Consider the following 24,803-nt stretch of genomic DNA (forward strand, 5'->3'; position numbering starts at 1 on the left):
CTAAAGTCCGACATCGTGAGCAGGGTCCTCGGCGAGGGGGGCTCTAGAGCCTGGAAGAGATGGGGAGAAGGGGGTGAGGGGGACAGGGGGGTGAGGGGATGGGGGGGGCAAGCACCGCAGGTCGGTGGTTCTTACCTGGGGCGTTGGTGGTGGGGCCCTGAAGGCTCCGGAGGGCACGAGACAAGGGGCTGTCACCGTCGGGGTTGGGGGGTTGCTGGGACCACCCATCCATCTCTGGGGCTGAGCCCCCCAGGGGGGTGGCGTTGGTCGAGGAGCTGTGTCCCAGGGACTGCAGCAGCTCCCGGTGGGCTGTTTCGACAGCCTGGAGGGTGCCCGGGAGAAAGGGTGTCAGGTCAGAGGGGTGGGCACAGGTTTGGGGTCGAGGCCCATGTCCACCCCCTCCATGACACCCTGACAGGACACACCACCCCCCAGCTTTCCCCAATTTGGGGAGCTCACTTTCAGCCTGTTGAGCTTCAGCGTCAGCTGCTCGATGGTGCGGAAGATGAGGTCCACGTCACGGAGGGGAGCTGGGGGATCCAGGGACCCCTCAGTGGGGCTGGGATGGGTGGGTGCCTCCTGCGGGGAGCCCTGCGGGGGACTGGGGGGCGGCATGGGGTCTGGGTCCAGGGGCTGGGGCAGTTCTGCAGGCATGCTGACGTAGAAATAGTTGCCTGAAGACGGGATGAGCAGCGTTAGTGTGGCAGGGGCCTGCTCGGGTGGGTGTTGGTGCCCCCCCCGGGGGTGAGTGTGCTTCCCCGAGGTCCCGCCCCCCCCCCCCCAGCGGGGGGCACAGGGTTGTGCCCCTTCACAGCAGGATGCGGCCACAGACCCATTTCCAGCTCATTCTGGATCATGGCGTCAGGGTTGGCGCTGCAGTGGCACTGGGTGACCTCGGCCATGGGGACAGTCCTCAGGGACACGGTGTCCATCTGTGTTGTCATCCCCCCCGCCACAGGGACAGGTCCCCCCAAGTGACACCGTCCCTGTCCCCATTGTGTCGTCCCCCCCCCCACCAGGGACACACGTCCCCTTAGGGGAGACGGCTCCCCTCAAAGGATGTGAGGGCATCCCTTGGTGGGGAAATGGGAACCTGGCCCTCCGGGGGACATGGGGACACCCTGCGAGGTCTGGGGAGGGGATGGGGGGTCTCTTTACCATCTACATTAGTTCCGCCTCCTTCCTGCAGCTCAGTTTCTGATTGGCTGCTGCCTGGCAAGGGCGTGGCCTCCTTAGCACCCTCCACCTGGGCTGTGCACCCCGAAAAGAGAGGGGGGGAGGGAGAGGGAAGGAGTGAGCAGGCCCCGCCACCGGCACCCCATCACCGGCACCCACCACCAGCACCCAACAGCATCCTGCCACCAGCACCCCAATACCGGCATCTGTCAGCACCCATCACCAGCATTCCAATACCAGCATCCATCAGCACCCCATCAGTATCCTGCCACCAACACCTGTCAGAGTCCCCACAGTCTTGGGGTGCATATAGGAGAGAGGAGAGGGTTCACCTGCACCCCTGGGCCCCCCGTGCAAGCCCCCAGCAGTGATCCAGCAAAGCTCACGCAGGAAAGCAGGGAGTGAGACCCCAAATCCCAGCAAGGGGCAGATCAGGTAGAGGAGAGGGGATCCCTGGTGCCTGCACCCCCACCCTGCTTGGCCGAGGACCCTCACCGTTGCCCCCTCTACCTTTTCGGACGACTTTGTAGCTGCTTGGCGCCTCAGCAGCTGGAGCTGTCTCGTCCATCTCCTCCCGGCTCGACTGGAGCTTTGTGTCTTCGGCAGTGTTTGGAGGCTCTGCCAGCACCTCCTGGGAAGCTGAATCCTGGCTGGAGAGGACTGAGTCCCAGGCCTGGCCGGCACCCCCGATGACCGATGGCGTGGGTGTCAGGTCGTCCTCAGGTTCCGCGTCCCGGCAGGGCAGAAGCCTCCGTAGGATCAGGAGCCGCAGGTTCTCCACTGGGATGGGACGTGGAGGGAGAGGGGGGAAGAGGTGGTTTTGGGCTTCAGCTACCTTGGGGAGAGGCTGGCATTGCAGTTGGGGGGTCCTTCCCACTGGAGCCCCCCACAGCACTCACCATCCTCCAGCGCTGCCTCGGCTAGACCCTCCATGCTGACGGGCCCTGGGAGTGGTAGGCGCATGGGGGGCCCTGGCAGCTTGGTTGGGAGGGTGTCAGCCACCTCCAGGTCAGTCCCTGTGGGCAAGGGGGCTGCGGGCAGCTCTTCCTCCCCTTCCTCCACGTCGCTGCTCACCGACTCCTCCAGCAGCACCGGGGGCTTCTCCCTGCCCAGGAGCACGGTGGGATTGTCGTCCGCTGCGGGGAGAAGAGGAATTGCTCAGACCCATGTCCCATCCCTGAAAGACTGGCAGGGTGCAAGCAGCGTGCAGCAGGCAGGGCCGGGGGGGGGAGCTCACCTGAGGAGCAATCCTCTGCCTCTGCTCCAGAGCTGGTGCCTCGGGACAGGATTGGGGAGACATCGGGGTCCTGTAACATCAGGCTGCAAAGACAGAGAAGGCGTGTTGGGTAAAAGGCAGGAGCCAAGGGCTCAGGGACAGCACTGACCCCAGGACAGACACTGCCGAAGCTCCCACACAAGGTGCAAGGCACCCTGGCAGCCACCCCCATGTCCCTAGTGACCAGGGAGGACCCCTGTCCCCATCCCAACTGCCCTCCAGAGAGACCAGCAGCCTGCTGGCCTCATCCCCCAGCACCCCTCCAGCACAGGACTGGGCTAGGACCCTGGCTCCCAGCAAGGGCTGGGCTGCTCACCCGGAGGATGCTGCGCGGGTGGGTTCTGGCGTCCGGCGCTTGGGGGGGAAGGTGGCATTCCTTGTGGCACTCTGCACCGCCTCCTCCAGCAGCTCCATCCACCTGCCCGGCCGAGAGCCCCTCATCAGCTCCCCGGGGGGGCTGCTGGCCCCCAGAGAAGCCCCCCACCCTGGGCAGGCACTGCCCATTGCTACCAGGACACATCCCGCCAAGCCTTACGTGTTTTTCTCGGAGGACGTCAGTGCCACCAGTTCATAGATCTGGGGTCCCAGCTCTGACGTGCAGATGATGAAGAGGGCTCGTTTATCTGTGTGGGGTGACGAAGAGTGATGAGGAAGGTCAGAGTATGGCGAGGGCTTTAACCCGACCCACTGGCACTGCAGTCACCAGCATGGCTGCAGTGGGACATGGCTGGAAGACAGGCGGTCCTCGCTGCCAGCTCCCATGGCTTCTCCTTGGCCTTTCTCCCTACCTGTGGCAACAGAGCGGATGAGCACTGAGTTGAGCTTGAGGACGGGACTGAAGGTCTGCTTGTTGTCCGAAGAGCCCAGTGCCGTCTTGCTGTGGCACTTGAGCACCAGTTTCTCATCCTGCTTCTGCAGCAGCACCAAGAGGTCCTCGAGGAGCAGCACGTGCAGGTCTGGGGTGGGAGAGGAGACAGAGCACGAAGGGTCAGCCAGGGATGTGCTCACAAGCCAGGTGGAACCTCCCTCCTTGCAGCCAGGAGGGACGATGGCCCAGTGGATGCAGTAAAGGGGGACTAAGGGGGTCCCTGTAATGGTGCTGGGGCTGGGGTAAAATGCCCATGTCCTGGGGGATGCTGAGGATCCAGGGAGAGGTCTCCCAGTGCTCCCAGTACCAGGTGGTGGGGAAGGTCCGTACCCACAGTCTTGTCCTTGCTGATGCGCCAGGTGAGCGGTCCTTCGTGGATCATGCGCCGGGAGGTGAGGTCCAGGCTCTGTGGGAAGCCGAGGGTGGTGATGAGTGTGGGCCAGGGCCGGGTAGACCCCTGCCAGTCGCCCACCGCTGCCCGGGAGCTGAGGCTACCTTGAACTCAGCTGCCAGTGGGTTGCTGGTCCTCTCCAGTGAGGTGGCATCCAGGCGTTTCTGGTAGCCTTCCAGCCGGTGCCGGTTCTCCGCTTGCTTCACCGCCTCGTTCACATACTTGAGGATGTCCCGGCACTGGTCCCGGGCTCGGCACAGCTTGTCATGCTCTGAGGTACCCGCTGGGATGGCAGAGAGGTGAGAGCGGGTCAGTGGGCAGCAGCAACCAGAGAAGATGGGGCTGTCCTCATCTCACTGTGACAGGCTCCCAGCCACATCCTGGGCACAAAATGCCACTGGCTCAGAGCTCCCTGCTGATGAGAAGGAGATTTTCCCACCCCCAGGACCCCCCTGGCCCGGCTCTTTCTGCTGGAAAGGCAGCATGTCCTCCCCACTGCCCTGGGATTTTGCTCTGGATGGCAACAAGAGAGGCACGAGCCCCATGGTAGAAAGCAATCGCCTCCCGTCAGCTGAAGGATGTGCTGGAGATGGGAGCACGCAGCCAAGCGACCCTGGGGACAAGCCCCCGGTGCCCCCCCAGCCCCTACCCTCGGTGTGCTTGATGATGTTCTCCAACAGCAGCGGGTACTTGGTCAAGCGCTGCATTTCAGAGATGATCAAGTCCTTCAGCTGCAGGCGCCGACACTGCGGATTGCTTTCTGCTTCCTAGGGCGGAGGGAAGAGGGCGAAAGCCCCGAGGTGGGATTGGGGGAAGCCAGGGGAGCACCAGGGCAAGGAACTGCCCAGGAGAGGGACAAACCTGCATGAAGATCTGGAAACGGGTCTCCTTGCGCTGCTTGGTTTTGATCAGCTCTAAGGCGATGGATTGGTAAGAGCAGAAGTCAGCAGCGACCTGCTGGATTTCCTCTTTGGCCAGGCCATCGAACTGGGGGGGCGTGCAGAGGAGAACCGGGCTCAGGCACCCCCCACGCTTGGCCCTGAGCCCCGAGTCTCCCTGACCTCATCTGCTCTGAGCACAGTCATGGCCAGAGGGCAGCATGACAGTGACCTCCACCTCCCCTTAAAGATGTCAACCCCTCCATGCTGGAGGGAAAGAAGATGTCTACCACAGCCGTCCCCCCTTACCCGAGACAGCATGAGATCCCCAATTTCTTTGATGATTGGTCCTTCTTCCCGGAGCTTCTTCATGGATTCGGAGAGAGAATCTGAATGAGGATGTGAGAGACAGGACTCATGTGAACGGGGGAGCTGTGGCCACCCACCACTCGTCTGTGCAAGCACTCGCTGAGCTGCCTGCCCCAGAGGGTCCCTGCCAGCTCTCCAGCATGGGTGCAGGCAGGAAGGGCTTCGATTGCTGCCATCACAGATGCAGTGTGTCAAGGAGTGTGACACCAAAAGCGGGCTACACCAAGGGCTGGTACAGACCAGGTGTCCCAGACACAGGCACTGGCAGAGCCTGGAAAAAACAGGCTCTGGATCACTCCCAGGAGACGGAACGGAGAGGCTGGAGTGGTGAGATGGTATGATGCTGTCAGCAGGACCGGTCTGAATGGTGGGTGACCACACAGGAGCCCTGGGCAGCCGTAGGCCACGTGGGCCACCCTCTGCTCCCACTGCTGGGGGTTATTTCCAGGGGAGAGCAGGATCCGAGCAGGAAGAGGCTTACTGTGGATTTCTATCAGGTCAGGGAGGTTGGGGAAGAGGAGCGCCAGCTCTTCCCGGGACAGCAGGCTCTCCTTCTTCATCCGCTGGTAAAAGAGGAGGTCGAGGACTCGGAGGATGCGGAGGTGAGACCCTTCGGTGGCAAAGAGCTCTGTGCAAAAGGCACAGGGGTGGAGAAATGCCCAGGTGAGCCCTGCAGTGCTGGGGCGCGCTGCTGGGGGTTCCCTTGCATCCCTGGCATGTCCTGTGTTCCTTACCATTGATCACCTCCTGTCGGTCAATCTCCTTCTGCGGCAGATTGGCCACCAGCTCCCGGCTGACCATGTGCTGCCAGTTCTGGGAGTCCAGCTCAGGCTCCAGGTCAGAGAGCTGGCCCTGCTCGTCCTCCAGGAGATGAGGCAGGAAGGTGTCCACGCCAAAACCCAGGTTGGGCGACTCGATGCTCCTGGGAGGGTGAAAGGTGGCAGTGGGAGTACTCTGCAGCCACCCGCATCAAGCCAGCCCACCCCACAGCACTCCCAGTACAGCCAATATCTACCTGGGCCCTATTTCGGCTTGAACCCGGGGCCTTCAGCACAAGAAGTACAAGCCTCTGACTCTTGAGCTAAAAGACTAGGTCCCCCAGCAGACATCTATATAGGTCCTTTAAGCTCCTGCGTGAGACACAAGGGAACAGAGGTGCCCCCTCGCCCCAGGAGGATGGAGAACTAACAGGGGACTCCCTCCCAGGGCAGCCCTGGGCATCACCTCCCCTTGTGCTCTGTCAAGGCTCGCCTACGGGGAGGGAAAAGCTAGGAAGGCATAGATGGAGCCCCTCTGACCCCCAAAGCCGAGGCTCAGCCCTGGCACAGCCCTACAGCGACCCTCCTGCTCTGAAGGAAAACTGGCTCCAGGGACCCCGGCCGGCTTGGTAAAGATGGCAGAGACCGAGGCTGGGCCACTCACCTGCGTCCCATCTTCGGCGTGTATGGGGGGGTGGGATTTTCCAGCGACCTGGGGAGGGATGGGAGAGTCACCCCATGTCTCAATGTCCCGACATCTTGGCCCCTCTCCTCCCATTGCTGCACCCCGAGGGGCAGCACCCAGCAGTATTTCCATAAGCCCCTCCAGATGTGGGTCCAGTGCTACTGGCTGCAAAAGGGATTTGGGGCACAAATGGGAATTAAAGCTCAATTCTTTCTGTTCTCCCCTGGCAAACATTGGCCAGGAGGCTCTGCAGACAGCTGGGTGCTATGGGGCCAGGACCACACCACTGTGCATGGCTGGGGCTTGGCCTTGACCCACAGGCTCAGCAAAAGCCTTCACTTCGCAAGAGACAACGTCTCAGCCCAAGGGGTTCAGCTTTCAGACCCCTGGCTGTCCCAGCTCCCTTTTGAAGCCAAACATGCCCAGGGGAACCCAGGTCCTCCCCAGCCAGGGCTTGGATGGCGTCTCCCACCTTGTGGACAAGCTGGAAGCGGAAGATGATGCCGACTGGTGAAGTCTTGTGGCCTCGGCTGCAGCATCCATGTCCACATCACTACGGGATCGAGGCACGTTTTCTGCTTTCCGGGATTTCTTCATCTCCTCTCGGCCTTTCAAGCTCTCTGAGCGGCCCAGTTTGACCTCAGCACGGGAACTGCAGCAGGGAGACAAAGCCGAGAACAGGCTGAGCCTGGTGGGACAAGCAGGGATGTCCCTGCGCACGCGAATCTGCCAAAAAATGCCATGGAACCCCCAAGAGCAGGGGCTGCCCCCCATGCATCCCCCTGCCCTACCCATCTGACTCCAGCAGGTCCTCAGGGAAGCTGCCAGTGGAGAGACGCTGGGTGCCGGACTCCTGGCTCTCGTAATGCTGGTTGTTTTCAAAGTGCTGAATGATGTTCCTCACATTGCCGGGTTTGACTGCTGGGGCAAAAGCAAGGAAGCAACTCCAGTGAGACCAAGCTGTGCACAGCTGGGCAGGAGATGCCAGTGCTGCTGCCCACCCTTGTGGCACTGTGGCTTCGGCCGTCTGCCCCGCAGAGCCCCATTGAGCTCGGGCTGCGGAGGCGAAGGCACCAGCAGCACCGTGACCGCTCACCGAGGGGTCTTCCCCGAGGCTGGCTGCCAGCTTCCTCAGGGAGATGTAGTGAGCGGGCACCCAGGATGCCCAAATGCTGCGTGGGAATGGCTGGCCACTGCGGGCAGCCTTCCTCCCGGACCTCACGGCACCCATCCAAGCCCACCCCAACACCCAGAGTAACAATGCTGGGGTAGCTTGGGGGGACAAAATGAAACTAAGCACATGAGGTGAATGGCAAACAAAAGAAGAGGCCTTTTACCTTCAACAGGGGACAAAGGGACATGAAATGCTGAAAGGAAAAACAAAAATGAGAGGTCAAATCAATCCTGCATTTCAGCAACGAAGGAGGCAAAGAGGGAATGTGTGAGCTAACAACATGAGAACTTAAAGCAAAAGGAGAGGAAGAGGAACACAGGCACACACGTGTACACACACACACACATACGTGTACACACTTGCTCTCCACCACCCCAGCCCCTCCAGGAGCTGTGGCACTTTTACTACACAGCGAGCAGCCTGTAAGCCTGCAGGATGGGGTACATAAGATAAATTTGGGGGGAGAACTCAGCTCTACCCCCTTCCCACTCCCCTCAAAGCTGTGTGGGAGCACAGATGGTTGAGACAACAGGTTTCCAATAAGTGGCTGGAGGAGAGCAGACGGTGGCTGATGCAAAGTGCCTGCTACTGGGTGAATGGGAGTCCCATGGGGGCCAAAGGCCACCCAACAGCCCCAGGCATGCAGACAGCTGCAGATCTCCTCCGGGCAGCAGGGAGGCTGGTGGGTACAGCACCCCAGAAGGTCCTGATACTCACTGCTCTGAGAGGAGATTTTGGGCTTCCCAATATACTTGAGGATAGGGTTGCGTTTCTTGTCTTCCATGGCATCCTTGTCCTTCTTTGTGCTGCTGCTCTGTTGGGACACCCAAGAGGAGCTCTGATAAAAACACATGTCACCACGCAGGCCCTGAGGGTGTCCCCAACCTTCACTGTGCTGGCTGAATGCTGTGGCACAAGCCATTGGGGAAGGGATGGGACCAGGATTTGGCTCTGCCCTGGCGCTAAGCAGCTTTGCAAGGCATGGCGGGAGTCAAGGATCTCTGGAGAACCCTTCCACAGGTCCCCTCAAAAGATCCAGCAGCAAGAGCCTGGCCCTGGGGCAGAGGAGCGGCTGTCAGCAAGCCACCCACCTTCTTGGTCTTGGGGAAGAAGGGCAACCACTTGTCCCTGTCCGGGAGTGACTGGGCCTTCTCACTGGTGCCGGCCACCCGGGGCTCCCGGCTGCGGATGCCTGTGTGGTTCATATACGTGCTGAGGGCAAAGGCCATGGGGGAGCTGGAAGAGAGGAGAGTGTGAGGTTGGAGATCCGACACCAGGACAGGGCACCGCAGGCCAGGGGAGACAATGGGGGAAGCTGGGATATCCTGTGGGACTCTGTGGGGAGAGGGTCCATCCCTCCCCAGGCAGGAGAGGATGCCTGGGTGGGGATGCAAGCAAGTGAGAAGGGAGGAAAGGCAAGAAGCAGTTGAAGAGGGAGAGCTGGCGCGGCAGGGCCTGGCAGGGGGCTGCAGCCGGTGCACCAGGACCCTCAGGTAAGTGTTCACCCTTCCCCAGGGCCAGGCCGAGAGCCCACGGGGATATGCCTGGTATGGGGACAGGGTGCCGGAGGCCAGCATGGGAAGGGGATGCTCCTGCAACTCCTCTCCTTTTGCCTTCTCAGCTAACAACTGTAAGGCAGTCACATCTGGACGTGCTCCCTCTGTGCCCTGGGGCCGCTCACCTCCTGTCCTCTTCATATTTTGACCTAGAGAGAGAGATGGGGAGGGATAAAAGAGCTTGTTCGGAACAGGCTCCTTACTCAGCCCTCAAGCAGGGGGCTCACAGCACTGAGCCCTTCATCCCACCGTGCCCTCTGCCCCTCACCGTGCCCCCTGCCCCACACCGTGCCCAGCACCTGCTCCAAACTCTCCTTCCCACCTCCAACAGCAAACGTGTGGATGAAGCAGCATCAAGGAGCAGAGCTAAGCCCCTGTTTGATCCCCTTCCCCATGTCCTCGCCCCAAATCCGGGTGGAGAGGCGTTCCCTCACATGCAGGGCAGGGAGCCTCCGTGGCAGCCTGGCACTCACAGTATGTCACCCAGCTGGGCCAGCTGCTTCTCGGCCACTTGCCGCTCCTTCTGGGGGTCCCCATCCAGATCCAAGAGGTCGTTCTCCCCATACAGACTCCCCAGGCCCATGGTACGCTTTGTTCTGTGGAGAACAAGGGTCAGGGCCACGAGCCTGGGCACCGGCCACCTGCATGGGCAGAAGCCCGCTGAGCTCTGCAGGGCAGCCCAGCAGCTCTGTTACCTGTAGTCCTGGATCTGCTCCTGTATCTCGGGCATTACCATCTCCTGAGCTTCAAAGAGGGCAGCTCGGACATCATCCCCATTCCGCAGGCGAGTCTCTGGGGATGGGAGAGGAGAGTCAGTGTCACCAACCATGCTCAGCATGCAAGGAAGGGCACAGGGGATTTTCTTGCAGCCTCAGGGCCTTGGGCAGAGTGCGGCAGGCAGAGAGACTGCAGAGCCTCTCTGTTGGCCTCCCCCTGCAAGAGCACAGCCCCCTTGCTAGCTGGTTTCCAGGCTGGGACAACCTGTCTCCCATCGTGTACACCCAGGCTGAGACACCTGCCCATAACAAGATGCCCAGGACCACTGGAACCAAGCTGGGGAAGTGCTCAGGAGCCCCCGTCCCAGACTTTGGCATGTCGTCTCTAAGAGGGCAACAGGCAGAGTCCTGCAGAAGTCCTTTGGAATCCTGCTTCGGCATCCTAACGAACAGCCCTTGTTCAGGGCAAAGGTGCCAGCAATGCCAGCTGTGCAGACCGCGGGTGCTGCGGCAGGCCCTGGGCCATGACACACGACCTGGGAGCCCCTCACTCACCGATCTCAGCCAGGAGCTGCTCAGACACTTTCACTCGGAGCGGCTGGGGAGGGAAGGCAGAACAGAAGAGTGGCTCAGCACTGGTTCACTTTCCCAGTGCAGCGAGCAGGGCTGGAAGGAGCTGGGGATATGGTGCACATGCCAGAGCCACACTCAAGCCAGCATGGAGAGGGTGCCCTGCGCTCCTGCACCATCGCCCCATGGCAATTTCTGCAGCCAGAGAGGTGAGAGCTGGGGATCTCACACACCAAGCACACAGCACTCATCCCAGCACCCAACACACAACCTCCTCTGGAGCAGTGCAGTGGGACCCTGCTCCCTCTGAGGGGGCACTGGGCCCCAGGAGCACTAACGGGAGTGTCTGGAGCCCTGTCCTCACTGCCAGGACCCTCCTCTCCTGCCTGTGCCGAGCTTCCACGCACCGGGGCAGCTGCAGTTGTGCAACATTTGGGTACGGGCCTTACGCAACTGCTCACACCAATGCAGAGGAACCAGCAGCAACAAAGCAATGTCAGTGGCAAAAACACCCTTAAAAAGGCATCCCCATGCAAGGGACATGATGCCTAATGCTGGCTTTCCAACTGATCCCCTGCAGGGACAAGGAGTCCTGTACAGGCTCACAGTCAAGTCCTGCCCTTACCGCGTTCCTGTCCAAGAAGATGTTCCAGATGTCCTTCCCCAAGCCCCGGGAATCCTTGGCGGTCGTCTGCTGGCAAACGTCTGTGCATAAGTAGAAAAGCTGCAAAGAAGGGAGAGCAGAGGTGGGCAGCGAAGGAGGAGGAAGGTTTAGAAGCAGGGAGGTGAAAGGCTCCGTAAAGCAGGCGCCTGTATGGCCATGAAACAGGAAACGATCACTGGGGTCTGGGGAGGGCAGCACCCCACCATGCCACGCCTGGGAGGAAGGGGAGGAAGTGTAACCCTATGCTGTGTTTCCCTCTCACGTGCACACACAGCTGTGGGAACCACTGGCTGCCAGCTGCCGGCAGCAGGCAGCCTCCGGCAGAGCTCTGCGGATGGGATCAGCAAACCAGCACCACCCTGCGCTCAGCTGGAGGAGGGGACGATGCCAAATATGCCACCCTGTCTGCATCCCCTGCCGCCCCACTCGGTGTCTGTGTCGGCGATACCGGTGCGTCTCTTACCAGGGGGCTGGGATCTGCCTGGGAGAAGATGTAGCGCAAGAAGACCCCCAGATGCGCTGGCCGGGATTTCAGCTTGCCCAGGTCCTGGAAGAGGGAGTCACACTGCATAGAGAAGGGACCAGAGGAGAAAAAGCCAGTTAGAAAGGAAAGGAATTAACTCCTCCAGATCAGGCCCATCCCACAGCTTAGCACCGGGGTGAATCTCCAGCTTCCACACCCCTTTCCTCATCCCAGCTGGGCATTTGTCTCCCCCAGACCAGCCCATCCCTGGATGTCCCCTGGGAGGATTTCTAAATGCCAACAGGTGCCAGGACATGGGGGCCCCACAAAGGGACCCACGTGGGAGAGGGACAGCCCTGTGCCCTAAGGAGAGGGGACAAAAGTCAAGAATACTTTGGACAGCATTACCTCGTTATTGAAATATCCTGGGTCATAATCCTCCTCCGGCCCGATGATGAGCGGTTGTCCTGTCCGGTCCAACCCCTGCCAGGAAGAAGGGACAGACTTAGGAGCCAGGCACCCAGCTTTGGGGGCACACCTTTGCCCTCACCAGCACCCACCCCACCAGCTCCCGAGGGAGGCTTGGACCATGTCTGATCGGGTCGAGCACCCATCAGACACCCTGGCCGTGCAGCAGGACCCCCCACCCGACCCCAACCCACCTGCTCAGCAGAAGGGGTGAAGGGAGTGTCGGAGCCCTGCCGACGGTGGTGCTGGAAGAGGCGGGCAGTGATGACCGGGGAGGTTCGTGGGCTGTCCAGGCCGTGGTCAGAGAGGACAGAGTTGCGGTTCAGGGAGATCTGCTCAGGATGGCAGCGTAGGCGTCAGGGGAGGGGGGGACGGCCAGGTTCCACACTGGGGGCTGACGCCACCACTCACCCACCCGGCAGAGGCACTCGGGGCCGTCTCAAGAGCAGTTTCCAGGTCAGAGACCATAAAGGAAGATGGGCCCAGGGAACTTGAAAACTACAAAACCCCTCCAGGGCCATCAGAAAAACTTCAAGATTAAGACCACAAGCTAGAAACTTTGGGGTACCCTTCATTTTGGGGGCAGTCACACCAGGCTAAGCATTTCAAGCCTAAGAAATTCAGAGCTGAGACTGCATTACAAGAAATTCAGTTTGTTCAGATGACAAACAAATAATTGTGATTGCAAAGGCAGGTCGTTGACCCCTAAGGATGCACAGACCCATTCATCACTGCTCCCAGGGCCCAGCATAAGTTGGGATGGGCTCCCCATGGCCGCAGTAACCCCACTCTCACCTCATTCACAGAGGGGAACCGCTCTGTCCCGGACTCCAACCCGCTGTCACCATCCTGTGAGTCCAGGGAGAGGCGTCCTGGGAGCAGAGGAGAGACTGACCCGCGTGTTCAGGAGGTGGGGACGTGGGGACGGTCCAAGCCACCAGTAAAACTCACCTTCCATCACCCTGAGACCGGCCAAGCCAGAGTCACCGCACAGCCTCCCTGAATCCTGCAACACGAGAAGCTGTGTTGGAGCAGTGGGATGTTCCCTGGCATGTGGGGACACCTGGGCGCAGGGGCAGGGATGGGCCACCTGCAGCAGCTCCCACAGCAGGTTTTGGAAACCAGGGATGTCTCTGCTGCTGTGCCCACTGCCTTGGGAGGGTCCCCCCAGGCTCCAGCCATGCTTGGAAGGAGCTGGGAGGATGGCAGGACCCCTGAACGGGGGGTAACCCCACTAATTTCACGTACCATGAAGCCCCCAGTCTCCTGGAGGATTTTGAGCTGCAGCTGGCTGACCCGCCGGCGCGCTCCCTCGATCTGCTCCTCCACTGCCGTGGCAGGGTTTCGGCTGTACGCCTCGTAGAAACGCTGAGCGGAGAGACAAGAGGGGACGCTCACACAGGCCCCAACCCCGTAAGCCCTGTCCTGCTGCCCATGAGGTGATGGGGCTGAGCAGGTTCAGTGGGATGATGGGCTGAAGCATGTACAGGTCGCTGTGTGCTGCAAGGGCTGGGAGGCCAGGACAGCACCGGGGCAGCACTGAGGGCTGCTCCGCTGTGGCTCCACAGAAGAAAAGAGCCGTGCCACCGCCATACCTGTAACTCTGCCTCCTCCTGTCGCAGCATGTTCCGGAGAATCTGTGTTGCATGCTTCTGGACTTCAGGGTCCTGCAATTTTGGATGGATGCAAAGAGGTGAGATGAGCTTTGCCTCCCTCCTGCCCACTGCGCCAGGCAGTGGGGGGGGACAGAGCAGAGTGGCAGCGTGGATGGTGGGGGGGAGCACCATGCAGTTTGCTACCTGCAGGGGTTTGGGGTCGGTGATGCGCTGCGGCAGAGGGAGCGGCGATGGGGGTGGTGGTGGGGGACAGGCAGGGGTGATGCGGGGAGCCCCCACCGTGCTCACGTCTTGCTGAGAACTGGAGAGCCCAACTGAGGGAGGGGGAGAGCCCAGCAGGGTCAGAGCGACGTAGGCACCAGCTGGAAAAATTTGGGAGTGGGAAAGGGAGAGTGAGAAAGAGTCCCGTTATTCACTCTTTTGACCTAAAACAGCCAACGGGACTCATGGCATCAGGGTGGGCATGTCCCTGTAAGCAGCGAGGCCACCTCTGCTACCAGGGTGCTACCCTGGCCCACCCTACAAAAACTCATTGGAAGGACGGAGACAGGTTTTCCCATCTTTTCCCAAGAATCCAGACCCGCCCTTGGGTGGGATCCTGTGGCCTCCTGGGCTGGGGAGGAATGAGGCGCCCCTCTTGGTGCTGCAAGGCTTGTGACTGAAGCTGTAAACACTGATTTGTCATTTTAGAACCCTGTTATGGGGCAGACTGTCATGCTGTGGGGGCAAGAGGTGGGGGCTGGCTGCCACCAATCTCCCCAATAGCCCAATGGAAATGTGCTCCTGCACACCCATGCTGCTTCCTCCCGTTTCGCCCACAGCAGCACAGGCATGATGGTGCAGGGCAGTCAGGCAGAGCAGCCGGCCAGTGGGGACCGGGGATGCCAGTCACTTGGGGTGAGAAGGAGCTGCCGCAGCTCCTTGGCCATACTCACACTTGATTAACTTCACCACTTCAAGGTGAGAGCTGTTGGTCACCATTGTGCCGTTCACCTGGGAGAGGAGAGAGGGGGTCAGACAGGCTGGCGGGGGGAGTGGGGCACGTGGCCCCATGTGGAGAAGTAGCAGGGGCGACAGACGAGGATGCTCACCTTGACTATCCGATCTCCCTCCTGCACCCCAGCTCTCATAGCTGCCCCCCCTGTGACACAGGGAGGAGAGACAGGCATCAGGATGGAGGGAGGGGCAGCAGACGGAGCCAGGGGCTCCACTCCCGCCAGTCCTAGATCATCCTGGCACATTCTGTGCCATTCGTCCTGCCAGGGTGGGGACATGGGGACCACCAGGCACATATTTCCCGTGGGACAAGGCTGGTGACCAAGCCTCAGGTGCTTTACTCAAAACACCCAGCACACATTCAGCTCACAGCTCATCCAGACAAGCCCTCCTCTGCTCACCTAGCCAGACCCCAGCCTTTTCCATCCATCTCAGGATGGAAGGAGAGGGCCCCAACCTGTTAACCCACCATCTGGGTTGGCTCTGACACATCTAGAGAGCTACCATGTGCCTGGATCCAAAGGCAGGAGCGAGGCCCAGGAAGAGCAGCACTGCTCTACCTCCTCTCCCCCTGCCTGCTCTTTAACAAAGCTGCTGAGGTTGGAATACATGAAAAATTCGCTTTTCTTAAAGCCGAAACCAAGAGGAAAATGTTTGCATTAGGTTCAGCTCCAAGCCAAGGGCCTGAGACATGGCAGCAAGCTCCGAGAGTGGAAAGTAAGCCGGATTGTTCGGATTCTTTCGGCTTTAACAGTCTCGTTATTGGCAAACAAAGCGAGTGGGGAGAGGGGGACAGGACTCCAGGCTGTCCTGCACCTGGGGACCTCGGCTCTGTCCCCCCAGCCAGCCCCAGGGTGTAGGGGCCAATGCAGGGGGCTCCTCATGCAGCTCCAGTTGCAGGAGAAAAGCACTCCAGAGCTAACCTGCTCTTGAAACTCGCAGCATTTTCCCTTTCCTATATTCTCGGTTTTCCTGGCTTTTGGGCTAGAGGCGGGGGGAATGGGGAGGAGGTGGGAACATCCGCTGTAAAATAAGCAGCTCATTGTCTTATTTAAATTGCTGCTCCAAGCCCAGCCACCCCGCAAAGTCATTATACAGCAAAACCGGCAGCGTCTCCTGCAGCACAGTGCCAAGAGCAGTGAGCTGCTGAATCTGTGTTTACCCAGGGCTACAAAAGGGAATTCCCCACACACCCACCGTCAGCAGCTCCCTGGGTTGTACAAGGAGTGGGGAGAGCACAGCGGTTTTGGGGAGCTTCCCCAAAACACTTCTCCCAAAAACGCCTGCCTTCCCACCAGTGATGGTGTCCTGCCCATCCTGGCCAATGCCGTAGCGAGACCCCAAGCTGGCAAAGCTTAGGAAGGAAACCCCCTTTCTCCCATGTTTGCTCACAGGGGATGTGGCTTTGAGTGGGTGAGGGGAGCCCTGAGGGATCTCCTGCCCCCCCTGCCCTCGCCCTGCCTGCTGCCAGTGCTGGCCCCTCTCACCTGGTCGCACCGACTGCACCAGCACGACACGGTCCCCACTGACAGTGAAGCCAAAGCCATGCTGGTCCTTCTGGATGATGACGCAGCGCTGGACCAGACCTGGAGAGGGAGAGGAGGGAGAACCAGCAAGGCTCTGAGCCTGGGGGGCAGGCTTGGCTTGTGGGAGTCCCTGCCACTCTGTTTCAGGGACTGTGGCTTGTGTCAGCTCTCCCGAGCCAGAGCTGGGTGCAGAGCCCCTGGAGTCAGCCACCCTGCTGCCAGACTCCAAAAGCATGGCTAATTCATCCTCACTCTACAAACCCCTTGTGCCACGTCCCCACTTGGACCCCTTCTCCTGAAAACAGAGTGCCCCCGCATGGGCAGGGTGGGAAGAGCCCTTGTCTGCAGGCAGAACATCATCCCTGGCCCCGCTGGGCTGCTTCACCAGCAGCCGAGGAAGGGTCCTGCCTTCCCCAGGCACATGCAGCCTTGGCTGGGTGACTTTGGGTGCTGCAGAGGGGCACAGAAGGCCTGTCCCCAAGGGTGCTGCAAGGACTGAGGCAGGTGGCAATGTGCCACCAAGCTCCCTGCATGGACAGGGCACTAAATACAGTCCTCAAGCACCAAGGGAAGCAGAGGAGGGGGCAGGAAAACCTACCTGTAGTTTCGGAGGAGTCTGAGGGCTGGCGGTGGTGCCCGGGAGACCTCCGCTCTGAAGACGAATCACCCAGGGAAGACAGGCTGCTTAACCTGCAGAGGAGGAGAGGTCAGGGAGGGGGAAGGCTGGACCAAGCCATCCTCTGGCCATGGCTGGGACTAGGGACGACTAGACAGAGCCATCCTCCAGCCACGGCTCCTTCTCGGGCTCAGGAAAAACAAATGCATGGAGCAGGAAGGTGGTGGCAACCAGCATGGGCGAGTGCTGCCCGTCCCTCCAGTTGCTTGTCCCAGCCGCCTTGGGAAAAGGCTCCTTTCCCTTCACCACCACAGGGCTCCAGAAAGAGCCCCAGAAGAGACACCCCTTGGGGCCAGGACCCCGAGGACTCTCGCATTTGCAGGCAGAGAGGAGTGGCAGGGGCTGCCCAGGGTGAGTGGGGCTCAGGGAGAGCAGCAAAGGTGGCAGGTGAGGGCAGAGATGCATCATGCAGTGCAGACAGGATGGAGCTCAGTGGCAGGTCTTTACCAGGCTGCAATGGGGCTGCTGGAAGGAGAGACATGAAGCAGTGAAGGATGGGTGACAGAAAGACAGACAGACAACAGACAGTTAGTTTATGGTCCTGCCCTCTCACTGAGCCTTGCTATCTTCCTGCAGCAAGGCTTTGGATGCTGGATGGGTGTGTGGGCTGGGGCTTTCTGTGCATCAAAGGTGTACAGCACATCCCCTTGCTGCTGTGCTGGAAGGACTGTGATAGGAAGGAGGGGCTCACCTGCAGAGCTCTTTTTAGCCCTGGCGTTTATTCTCCAGCTAACAGGGGTCTGGAGAAGTCAAGGCTGGGCAGTCATTCCTGCAAACACTGCTTGAACAAGATGGTGCCAGCAGGCTCAGTGCGTGGGCAGGAGACCCACGAGCTGCTGCTGGAGGGAACAGCATGCCAGAGCAGCCCCCAGCCTTTACCCCTCCTCAGGGGCCTAACTGCCTCCAAACCCAACTCCATCCATAAAATGAGGGCCCTGGAGCACTGCCTCCCCTTCCCTGTGCCCCTCCATGATCCCACACCATCCTGGGGATGAAAGCCCGGCTCTGCTGTCCTGTCTCTCCTCATCCCAACCAAAACAGCCACAGCTCTCCCCTGTCGGGGCAGGGCTAGAGGGGTTGGAAAGCAACGGGAAGAGCGAGAAAATGAAGGTGCTCCTGGTGGGAAGAGCAGCCGCTCTCTGCCTTACACCCTGACGGCTGCGATGAAGTGAGGGTGCAGGATGAGAGCACAAGCAGCCCCATCCCTGACCCCACTTACCTGGGCAGGTGCCTCTTGCTGCCCGGTCGGCTGCTGGGGAGGACAGAAACAGGGGTGGTGGCAGTGGCACAAGGGACACCCCGAGGACAGCGGTGAGGGGAGTGGGGGAGAGAGGAGACAAACAGATCAAGAGGCAGAGGTGTGACAGACAGCACAGCGACAGCACGCTTACACCCCTCGGGAAGGGTGGACGGACCCAAAAATACCTCCCTGCACCCGGCATGGCCTCTCAGCGCCCGCCAGGCTTGGGGCAGGATTCGCCTTCGCCAGTGAAAATCCTCCTCCTGGTTTTGCACCTTCCTCTGGCTGATGGGGAGGGGGAGGCATCGACCCCCAGCATCGTCCCTTGGGCAGGGGGGCTGCCTGGAGGAAGCACAGAGCAGGTGTCTCCTGGGCAAGCATCTCCCCTGGCAAGCCCTCAACTGCCTAAAATAATGTCAGCAGTGAACCCAGCCCAGTTTCACTGCAGGACCACGAAGCTCGGCAAGACTCTCAGCCCTTTGTGGGGGCCAAGCAAAAGGGTCGTCCCCCCCAAACCACCCCATGGGGATGCAAAGTCAGAGCCCTCAGCAGTGTAAACCCAACAGTCCCGCTGACGTAGCCGGTTCCCGAGGCGCAATAGCTCCCTGGCTCCTTCCCCGGTCCAGCAAGACGATATTAGGAAAGACCTCATTTAAGGTTGCCTGGGCAATCTTAATCCAAACCCAACCTGCACAACTGTTATGCCACAGCGTCTAATTTACTCGATTACAACCCTCGCTTGCTGAAGTGGGGGAATAAACCAGGACCTCAGTGTGAAGGAGCCCAGGCATGGTCACAGCCCAGGATGGGGGCTGCGGAAGAGGGGACACACAGCCAAAGTATCCCCAACAGCTTCCCTGGGAGCTGGGGGCAGGGGTGGGACCGGTCCTCCCTGTTTCAGAGGCAATCCAGGATGGGGACCAGCACCATTGTTGGTTGAAGGGTAGGTGCAGGATTAACCCCACGGGATTACCTGGCAGCCAGGCAGAGGGCACTCGGGGCAGGTCAGACCTGCTGCTTATCCAGGCCAAGGAAGGATCCGTTCCTCTTTCTGCATCACCCCGGATGCCAAGACTTAAGGTGCTGCTGCACAGTGGGACAGTCATGAAGCCTCTTCATTAGGAGAAGCTCCCTGGTGCCCTGCGGTGCCAGGACTACATGCAGCTGAGCCCACAGCTCAGCCAGGAGTCACCAGTCTGACACCAGCACCACACGGGAAGATGCTAACCCCATGCCCGTGGCAGGAGCCCATTTCCATCCCGCTTGAAGGAGCCAGGCCAACGCTGGCTTATTGCCGTCTAAAAGAGTAGTTTAATTCGGCTTTGCATAAGCTCCTTCCTAATTGACTTACAGAGAGCCAAAACACGCCATTTTAAACCAAACACTGCCAGCTCAACAGAGACCTGACCCCGGCGCCTGTTTCCAACCAAGGAAGTAGCTTTCGGTGCCCTGAAAGTCCAGCCCTCCAGTTTTCCTAAAAACTATAACTCCAGAGCCCTTGTACGATGCCCAAATCCTGCAACTGCCCTTGACTCACCCAGTCCCAGCACTGATGCCAGTCTCTGAACCAGCACCTGCAGTCACATCCTATCTGCTGCCCTCAGAGGTTTTGGCTCTGAGTTTATTTTCCCTGATTTTGGCTACTTTCAGCTAAATCACGGCTATCTGCTTTTCATGAACACAGGATGGGGGCAAGATGCTCTGCCTAGCCTGCCTGCAATGGTGGCAGGATGGGAGAGGGCAGCATGGTGGGAAGTGAGGGCAGGGCATGGCGGGCATCCCGGTGAGAGGGACCCAGCCAGGTGGAGGTGGGCACAGCCAAGGAAAAAAAGGAAAACCAAGGAGGAAAATAAAATCATCATGCACGCTAAAGAGCAAAGCACAGACCGGCGCTGCCATCTCAGGAGCCCACACAGAGCAAACGCCACAATTAAAAGATTGAGAGAGGAACAGGATCAAATCCTCAGACAGGGTCAGTCTCCAGCCAGAGCTTTGCAAAATGCTCTCTCTGAGACTGGGAGCTTAATTTTTTTTCTCTCCCAGGTCTCCAAACGGCTGCTCCCTGCGATCCCAGCTCCAGGGAAGAGAAAACGTTTTGCAAACAGCCGGAGCCCGCACTGGCATGCCTGGAAACCCACTGCTTTTTGAAGTGAGAGGGAGGCAGGCAGGGCCAGCATCAGCCCATCAGCAGGAAAAGTTGGGAAAAAAAAAAAAAATGGAAAAAAAGAAAAAAAAAACAAACGACCCACAACTTGAAAAGGGAAATCAGTGTCTTGGTGGGATGCCTCTTGCAATTGAGTCACTGCTTCCACCGCAGCCTGACACTACAGTCTGCACTGCCGGTATCACCAGGATTACCCGACATCTCCTGTGCCAAACCCTGCTGCCGGCTGCTATCCCGGGCCACAGCCCTGCAGACGGTTTCACATACTGGTATTCTGGGGACAGGAAGGAAGGAAGGAATTTCAGCTAAAAAAAAAAAAAAGAAATATAAAAATGATTCAGCTTCCTCCCCTTCCCCCTCCCTGTGGCACGGCAGAGGGAAAACACGTTGGCCCGGCTGTGTCCAGCCCCGACGCTCCTCTCGCTGGAGTGACTCCAGCCTTGCCTTGCAGCGGAAAGCTGGCCGTGCCGAGGATGCGCATCTCCCGGGAACATCCCTCTGCATCCCCTCGGGAGCGGGGTGTGTGTCCCCTGGGAATGCTTGCTGCTTCTCCGGGCTGCAGCGGACGGAGGGGTTGAGGCTCAAAGTTGCCCACTGCTCCTGCTCTGCAGCTGACCCATCAACTGCTGCACGGTGACACATCAGGGAAGCTTGCAATTATGCTTCTGCATCTAAGTTCACATGGTGAGGCAGATTTAAACCTTGCTAGGGTATTGCGAGCAAATGAAAGAAAGAGCAGGGGGAAAAAGTCCTTTCTCAACATTTTTGGCCGCCTGCAGATGCAGCTTGCGATGACATCCCCCGTCCCTGAGGAGATCTGGTTTTCTTCTCATCTTTTCCCACACGAGAGCGCATAACAGGTTTCCGACTCCCAACCAGCAAAGCACATCAGAGCCCGCTTCAAGCGCGGGATGAGAGCAGCCCCCCAGGGACTTTTGGCCAGTGTTGGATCAAGAGCCCGGTGCATCCATCCCTGCCGTGCCAACCCCGGTGTGTTTGCAGGCTGCGACCCAGCTCCTTCCTCCTGGCAGCAGAGCCAGGACTGCCAGCGTACTGCCAACTCCAGGGGTTCGGCAGGGCTGGGGCAGCATCACTGGCAACGCGGCGGCCAGCCGAGATCCGGCGCATCCCTGTGGCACGCAGGCTATGTGCGACTGCCAAGCCACCCTGCAGTTGCTGCCCGTCTGCCTGCAAATCCACGAGGTTGGAGTCATCCCGGATCCATCTGGGGTTTATGCAGCAAAGCTTTTCCCTTCTCTCTCTCTCTCTCTCTCTGCTTATTTTTTTTTTTCCAGGGGAGAAAAGCAAAGCAAAGCCTCAGCCCTCAGGAGGCAGCTGGTAGCAAATTTCATTTTGCAAATCAGATGCAAAGTTCCATGTACGCGCCACAGCAAACTGAATTTAAATCCCCGGATTCCTCCAGCAACTTTGTTGCAGCAGACAGGGGATTCTGCAAAAGCTTTGTTTAAATTAAGACTATTAATTAAATGGGGGAAAAAAATTAACACAACGAGCACAGCAGCCCTGGTTGTTTAATGGCGTGGCAGACTCCATTCCCCACATTTCTAATTGTCTGTGTGCTGCAAATTTTTGCAATGCCAATTCCCCATGGGGAGGAACGGAGGCTGAGCGCGGGGACAGCTGTGATTTTGGGCAGTCAGTCGGTTACGCAAAATTTGTTGGGTTTTGCAGTCGTGACGCCTGCCCGGCTTGCTGGGCCTGGGTCCTCCTGCACCGCTCTCTCCTGAAACAGCCCTGGCAGCCTCTACAAGGGGACAGACAGGGAAGGGAGACCCTAAACAACCCAAGCTCCACTCCCAGAGGCAACTGTGGGAGCTCCCAAGCAGGATTAGACCCAAAAAGGGACGGAGACTGGAGTGCTCTGCCCAGCAGAGACCAGCAAGAGCTTGGGAAGAGCGCAGAGGGGCTGCTGGCAACAAGGCAGAAGACGAGGAAGGGGTGAGCAAGTATTTATGTCTTAATTAGATAATGTTTGCAAACCATTTTGTGCGCGCACTCTGCTACATAAATGTTAAGTATCATGACCGCTACTGGCAAAGTTAGGCCAGATCAGCAGCAATCCTGCACACCAAAAGCCCTTTCCTCTCACAAAATTTTGTTTTAAAAAGTGTGTGCCATCCTTCTCCCCGCCTGCAAGAAAACCATGGCATGGGAGCGTGGAGGGAGTCCGATGGAGAAAGCAGAGCTGGGATCCAAATTCTCCACCAAGGAAGATGCGGTTCCCACGAAGCGCGGGGCCCAGCTTTTTCAGGAATGCTGCCAGAGTGTGCAGCAAGATGGGCAAGAACCGTGAGCAACCCCAAATCACCCTCCCTGTGCCGGGCAGTGTAATCATTAATGGTGCCATTCATCTCCTGGAAAACAGACTGGCAGATCTGGTTTGTCCAGCACTGATGGCGCTTTTGGGGTGTGAGATCTGTAGCAGCGAGCGAGATATGGAATAACCTACCCTGAAGGGATGTTTTCTCCCCGACCTTTCTCCTAAATAAAAGCCATGCACCCTGCAAAGGGGAAAATTGCGCCTCTTTCCACCAGTGCAGCTCGGGAACGGCCACTCTTGAAATGCTTTCCTTCAGCCTCCCTGTGGGCTCCTTCTATGATTAAAACCATGGCAATACAAGAGGTTAGAGAGCGGTGACTAAACCCACAGACAAGCCAGTCCCCACAGCCGGATGGCACTTGCCGGTGATGCACAGCTCCTTTGGCATCTCCTAAGACTGGAGGAGGAAGATCTGTACTGGTTTGCCTCTCCTGGAAGCCTGCCTACTTGCCATGGGGGCTGCCTGGACATCAATGGGCTGTGGGAACCAGCGGGTAGAAGCCCTATGCCCACCCCAAAGCCAAAGTTTGCTTGGTGGTGGCAGGAGGGCAGGGGCTGCTGGGGTGTTTTGGGGGGGAAAGTCCTCACATTAACCCATTTGCAAGTCATTTATGTTGCTGAAGAGCTGTGCTGCCCAGCAGTGAGTGACTCCCGGCTCAGTCAGGGCACTTCAGGCGCCTGACCTTAAAGAGCAGAGGAGACCGCGGCTATTTAAAGAGCAGAGAGAAGTCTTAAGCCCGGTAATGATGCCCCACAGCTCCCCAAGGCGGGGAAGTCAGGCAGCGAGGCTCACGCGGTGTGTCCCCGCTCTGACACGCTGCCAGTACCTGATCCTGCCGCTTCCCCACCCGGGATGGGAGCAAAATTCAGCAGCTCCTTAATTTCTGCTCTGGAGGGGCTGGCTGTGAACAAGCAGAGCCTCCTCACTGGCCTTGTGGCTGGGTTCTCTGGTTAATTAAGAGTTACAGAGAGGGAAAGTGCGGTGGGGTGGTTTTGTGCTCAACCCCAGCCCCTGCCTCGCACACACGCTCTTTCCCCCAAAACAGGAGAAAGCCATGCAAAGGGCTCGTTGGCAAAGGATGTGGAAATATGCCGCCCGTCCTGCCAACAAACGCACCAAACCACCTTTCGGCGCAGCAGCATGTGCCGATGCGCCGGGAGCCCATGTTGAGCATCTTCAATGCCGTCAGCCAGGGATGTCTTCAGCGGATGCGGCATCGCAGCCACCCTCAACACCCTGAACCGGCTTCTTTTGGGCACGAGGAACGAAAAGAAAACCTTGGTTTTGGCAGAAAGCCATGCCAACGGCACAAATGGGCAAGATCCATGTGGAATAGATGTTCTCACATCCCCACGGCTGGACCAGGGGGTCCCGGACCAGGAGCCCAGCCGTGCCGGGGACATGGGGAAGCCCCTCACCCTAAGGCAGGGCAATCACAATCCGCCTCCATCCCTCAAGTCACCTCAAAAGCAAATGGAGCTTTTCTGGGGCTTACTCCCCTGGCTCGCATCCTTCTGCCATGCCGGTCTGCTTGGACCCCGAGCACGGATGCCAAGAGGGATCCGAGCTGGCTGCTGAGGAACGAGGTGCCCGTTTCCAGCTCCCAAACGTCCGTGGACCTCCATCTTCCCACGCACAGAGCAGGGAAGATGCAGGCAGTGCTGCCAACCTGGGACCACAATGTCCAGAGGCTGGGGGGGGACACAACGAGCGGGACCCTCACTGGCCGCTTGCCCCCCATTCCTGGGGCAGAAGGCGAACACATCCTACTGGGGTTTAATTAGCTTAATTGCTTGCAAGGAACTGAGCCCTGGCGAGGATAAGACACCCCATCCACCCCAGGGGTGCACCCCCGCACCCCCAAAAACCCACCTGAATAAATTCAGGTTAAAACTGAGGCTATCTGGGGCAAAATGCTCCCGCTGTGCCTAGGGAAAGGTATTTAATGGCGCAAGAGTCAACCCGGGTGTTCCCCCATTTCTAATTTTGGCCATATTTTCCCACCGGTCAGATGTGGGTTGGTTTTGGGGTGGTTTTTTTTTTTTTGGAGGGGGGATGGGATGGGACCATAAGCCTGGTCCAAGCATCATGGTGGGACCGGGACCATCCCGGGGCAACGGAGGGACAGGACCAGGGTGGGGGGGGGTGTCAGGGAGGACTGAGACCCACCCCCCCGCTCTCCCCCGGAGCCGGAGGGGCCGCAGCCTACCCTGCCCATGCTCCCCAAAACA

At 59.1% G+C, this 24,803-nt stretch overlaps 1 protein-coding gene across 1 annotated transcript; it reads right to left on the reverse strand.

The window, feature by feature from the left end:
- ARHGEF11 (Rho guanine nucleotide exchange factor (GEF) 11) lies at positions 1 to 23,789 on the reverse strand. The gene is made up of 42 exons (XM_010564199.1): positions 23,689 to 23,789; positions 18,046 to 18,078; positions 16,749 to 16,840; positions 16,112 to 16,210; positions 14,720 to 14,769; positions 14,564 to 14,621; positions 13,812 to 13,990; positions 13,608 to 13,679; positions 13,261 to 13,380; positions 12,964 to 13,018; positions 12,808 to 12,884; positions 12,207 to 12,344; positions 11,953 to 12,027; positions 11,545 to 11,646; positions 11,043 to 11,141; positions 10,403 to 10,445; positions 9,827 to 9,923; positions 9,605 to 9,727; positions 9,257 to 9,280; positions 8,667 to 8,811; positions 8,293 to 8,389; positions 7,739 to 7,768; positions 7,193 to 7,319; positions 6,874 to 7,053; positions 6,381 to 6,428; positions 5,693 to 5,880; positions 5,440 to 5,586; positions 4,899 to 4,978; positions 4,573 to 4,698; positions 4,361 to 4,478; positions 3,816 to 3,994; positions 3,651 to 3,726; positions 3,241 to 3,408; positions 2,988 to 3,075; positions 2,769 to 2,870; positions 2,414 to 2,496; positions 2,076 to 2,312; positions 1,687 to 1,956; positions 1,159 to 1,251; positions 460 to 674; positions 136 to 322; positions 1 to 50 (listed from the first exon to the last, which is right to left on the reverse strand). The coding sequence occupies exons 1-42, from the start codon at positions 23,787 to 23,789 to the stop codon at positions 1 to 3; spliced, it is 4,671 nt and encodes a 1,556-aa protein (XP_010562501.1).
- Positions 23,790 to 24,803: the final 1,014 nt, after the last annotated feature.

Source organism: Haliaeetus leucocephalus, unplaced genomic scaffold (assembly GCF_000737465.1).
Source record: "Haliaeetus leucocephalus isolate CR32 unplaced genomic scaffold, Haliaeetus_leucocephalus-4.0 Scaffold175, whole genome shotgun sequence".
Lineage (NCBI taxonomy): Eukaryota > Metazoa > Chordata > Aves > Accipitriformes > Accipitridae > Haliaeetus > Haliaeetus leucocephalus.

What these genes read in the sequence shown, in the direction of transcription:
- ARHGEF11 (XM_010564199.1), bottom strand. Translation starts at nt 23,789, where the DNA reads ATGCCGCATCCGCTGAAGACATCCCTGGCTGACGGCATTGAAGATGCT. An exon ending in AGTGGTGAAGTTAATCAAGT is followed by an intron (nt 13,991 to 14,563) that starts GTGAGTATGGCC and finishes AAATTTTTCCAG; the next exon opens with CTGGTGCCTACGTCGCTCTG. An exon ending in GGCAGAGGATTGCTCCTCAG is followed by an intron (nt 2,313 to 2,413) that starts GTGAGCTCCCCC and finishes TTCTCCCCGCAG; the next exon opens with CGGACGACAATCCCACCGTG.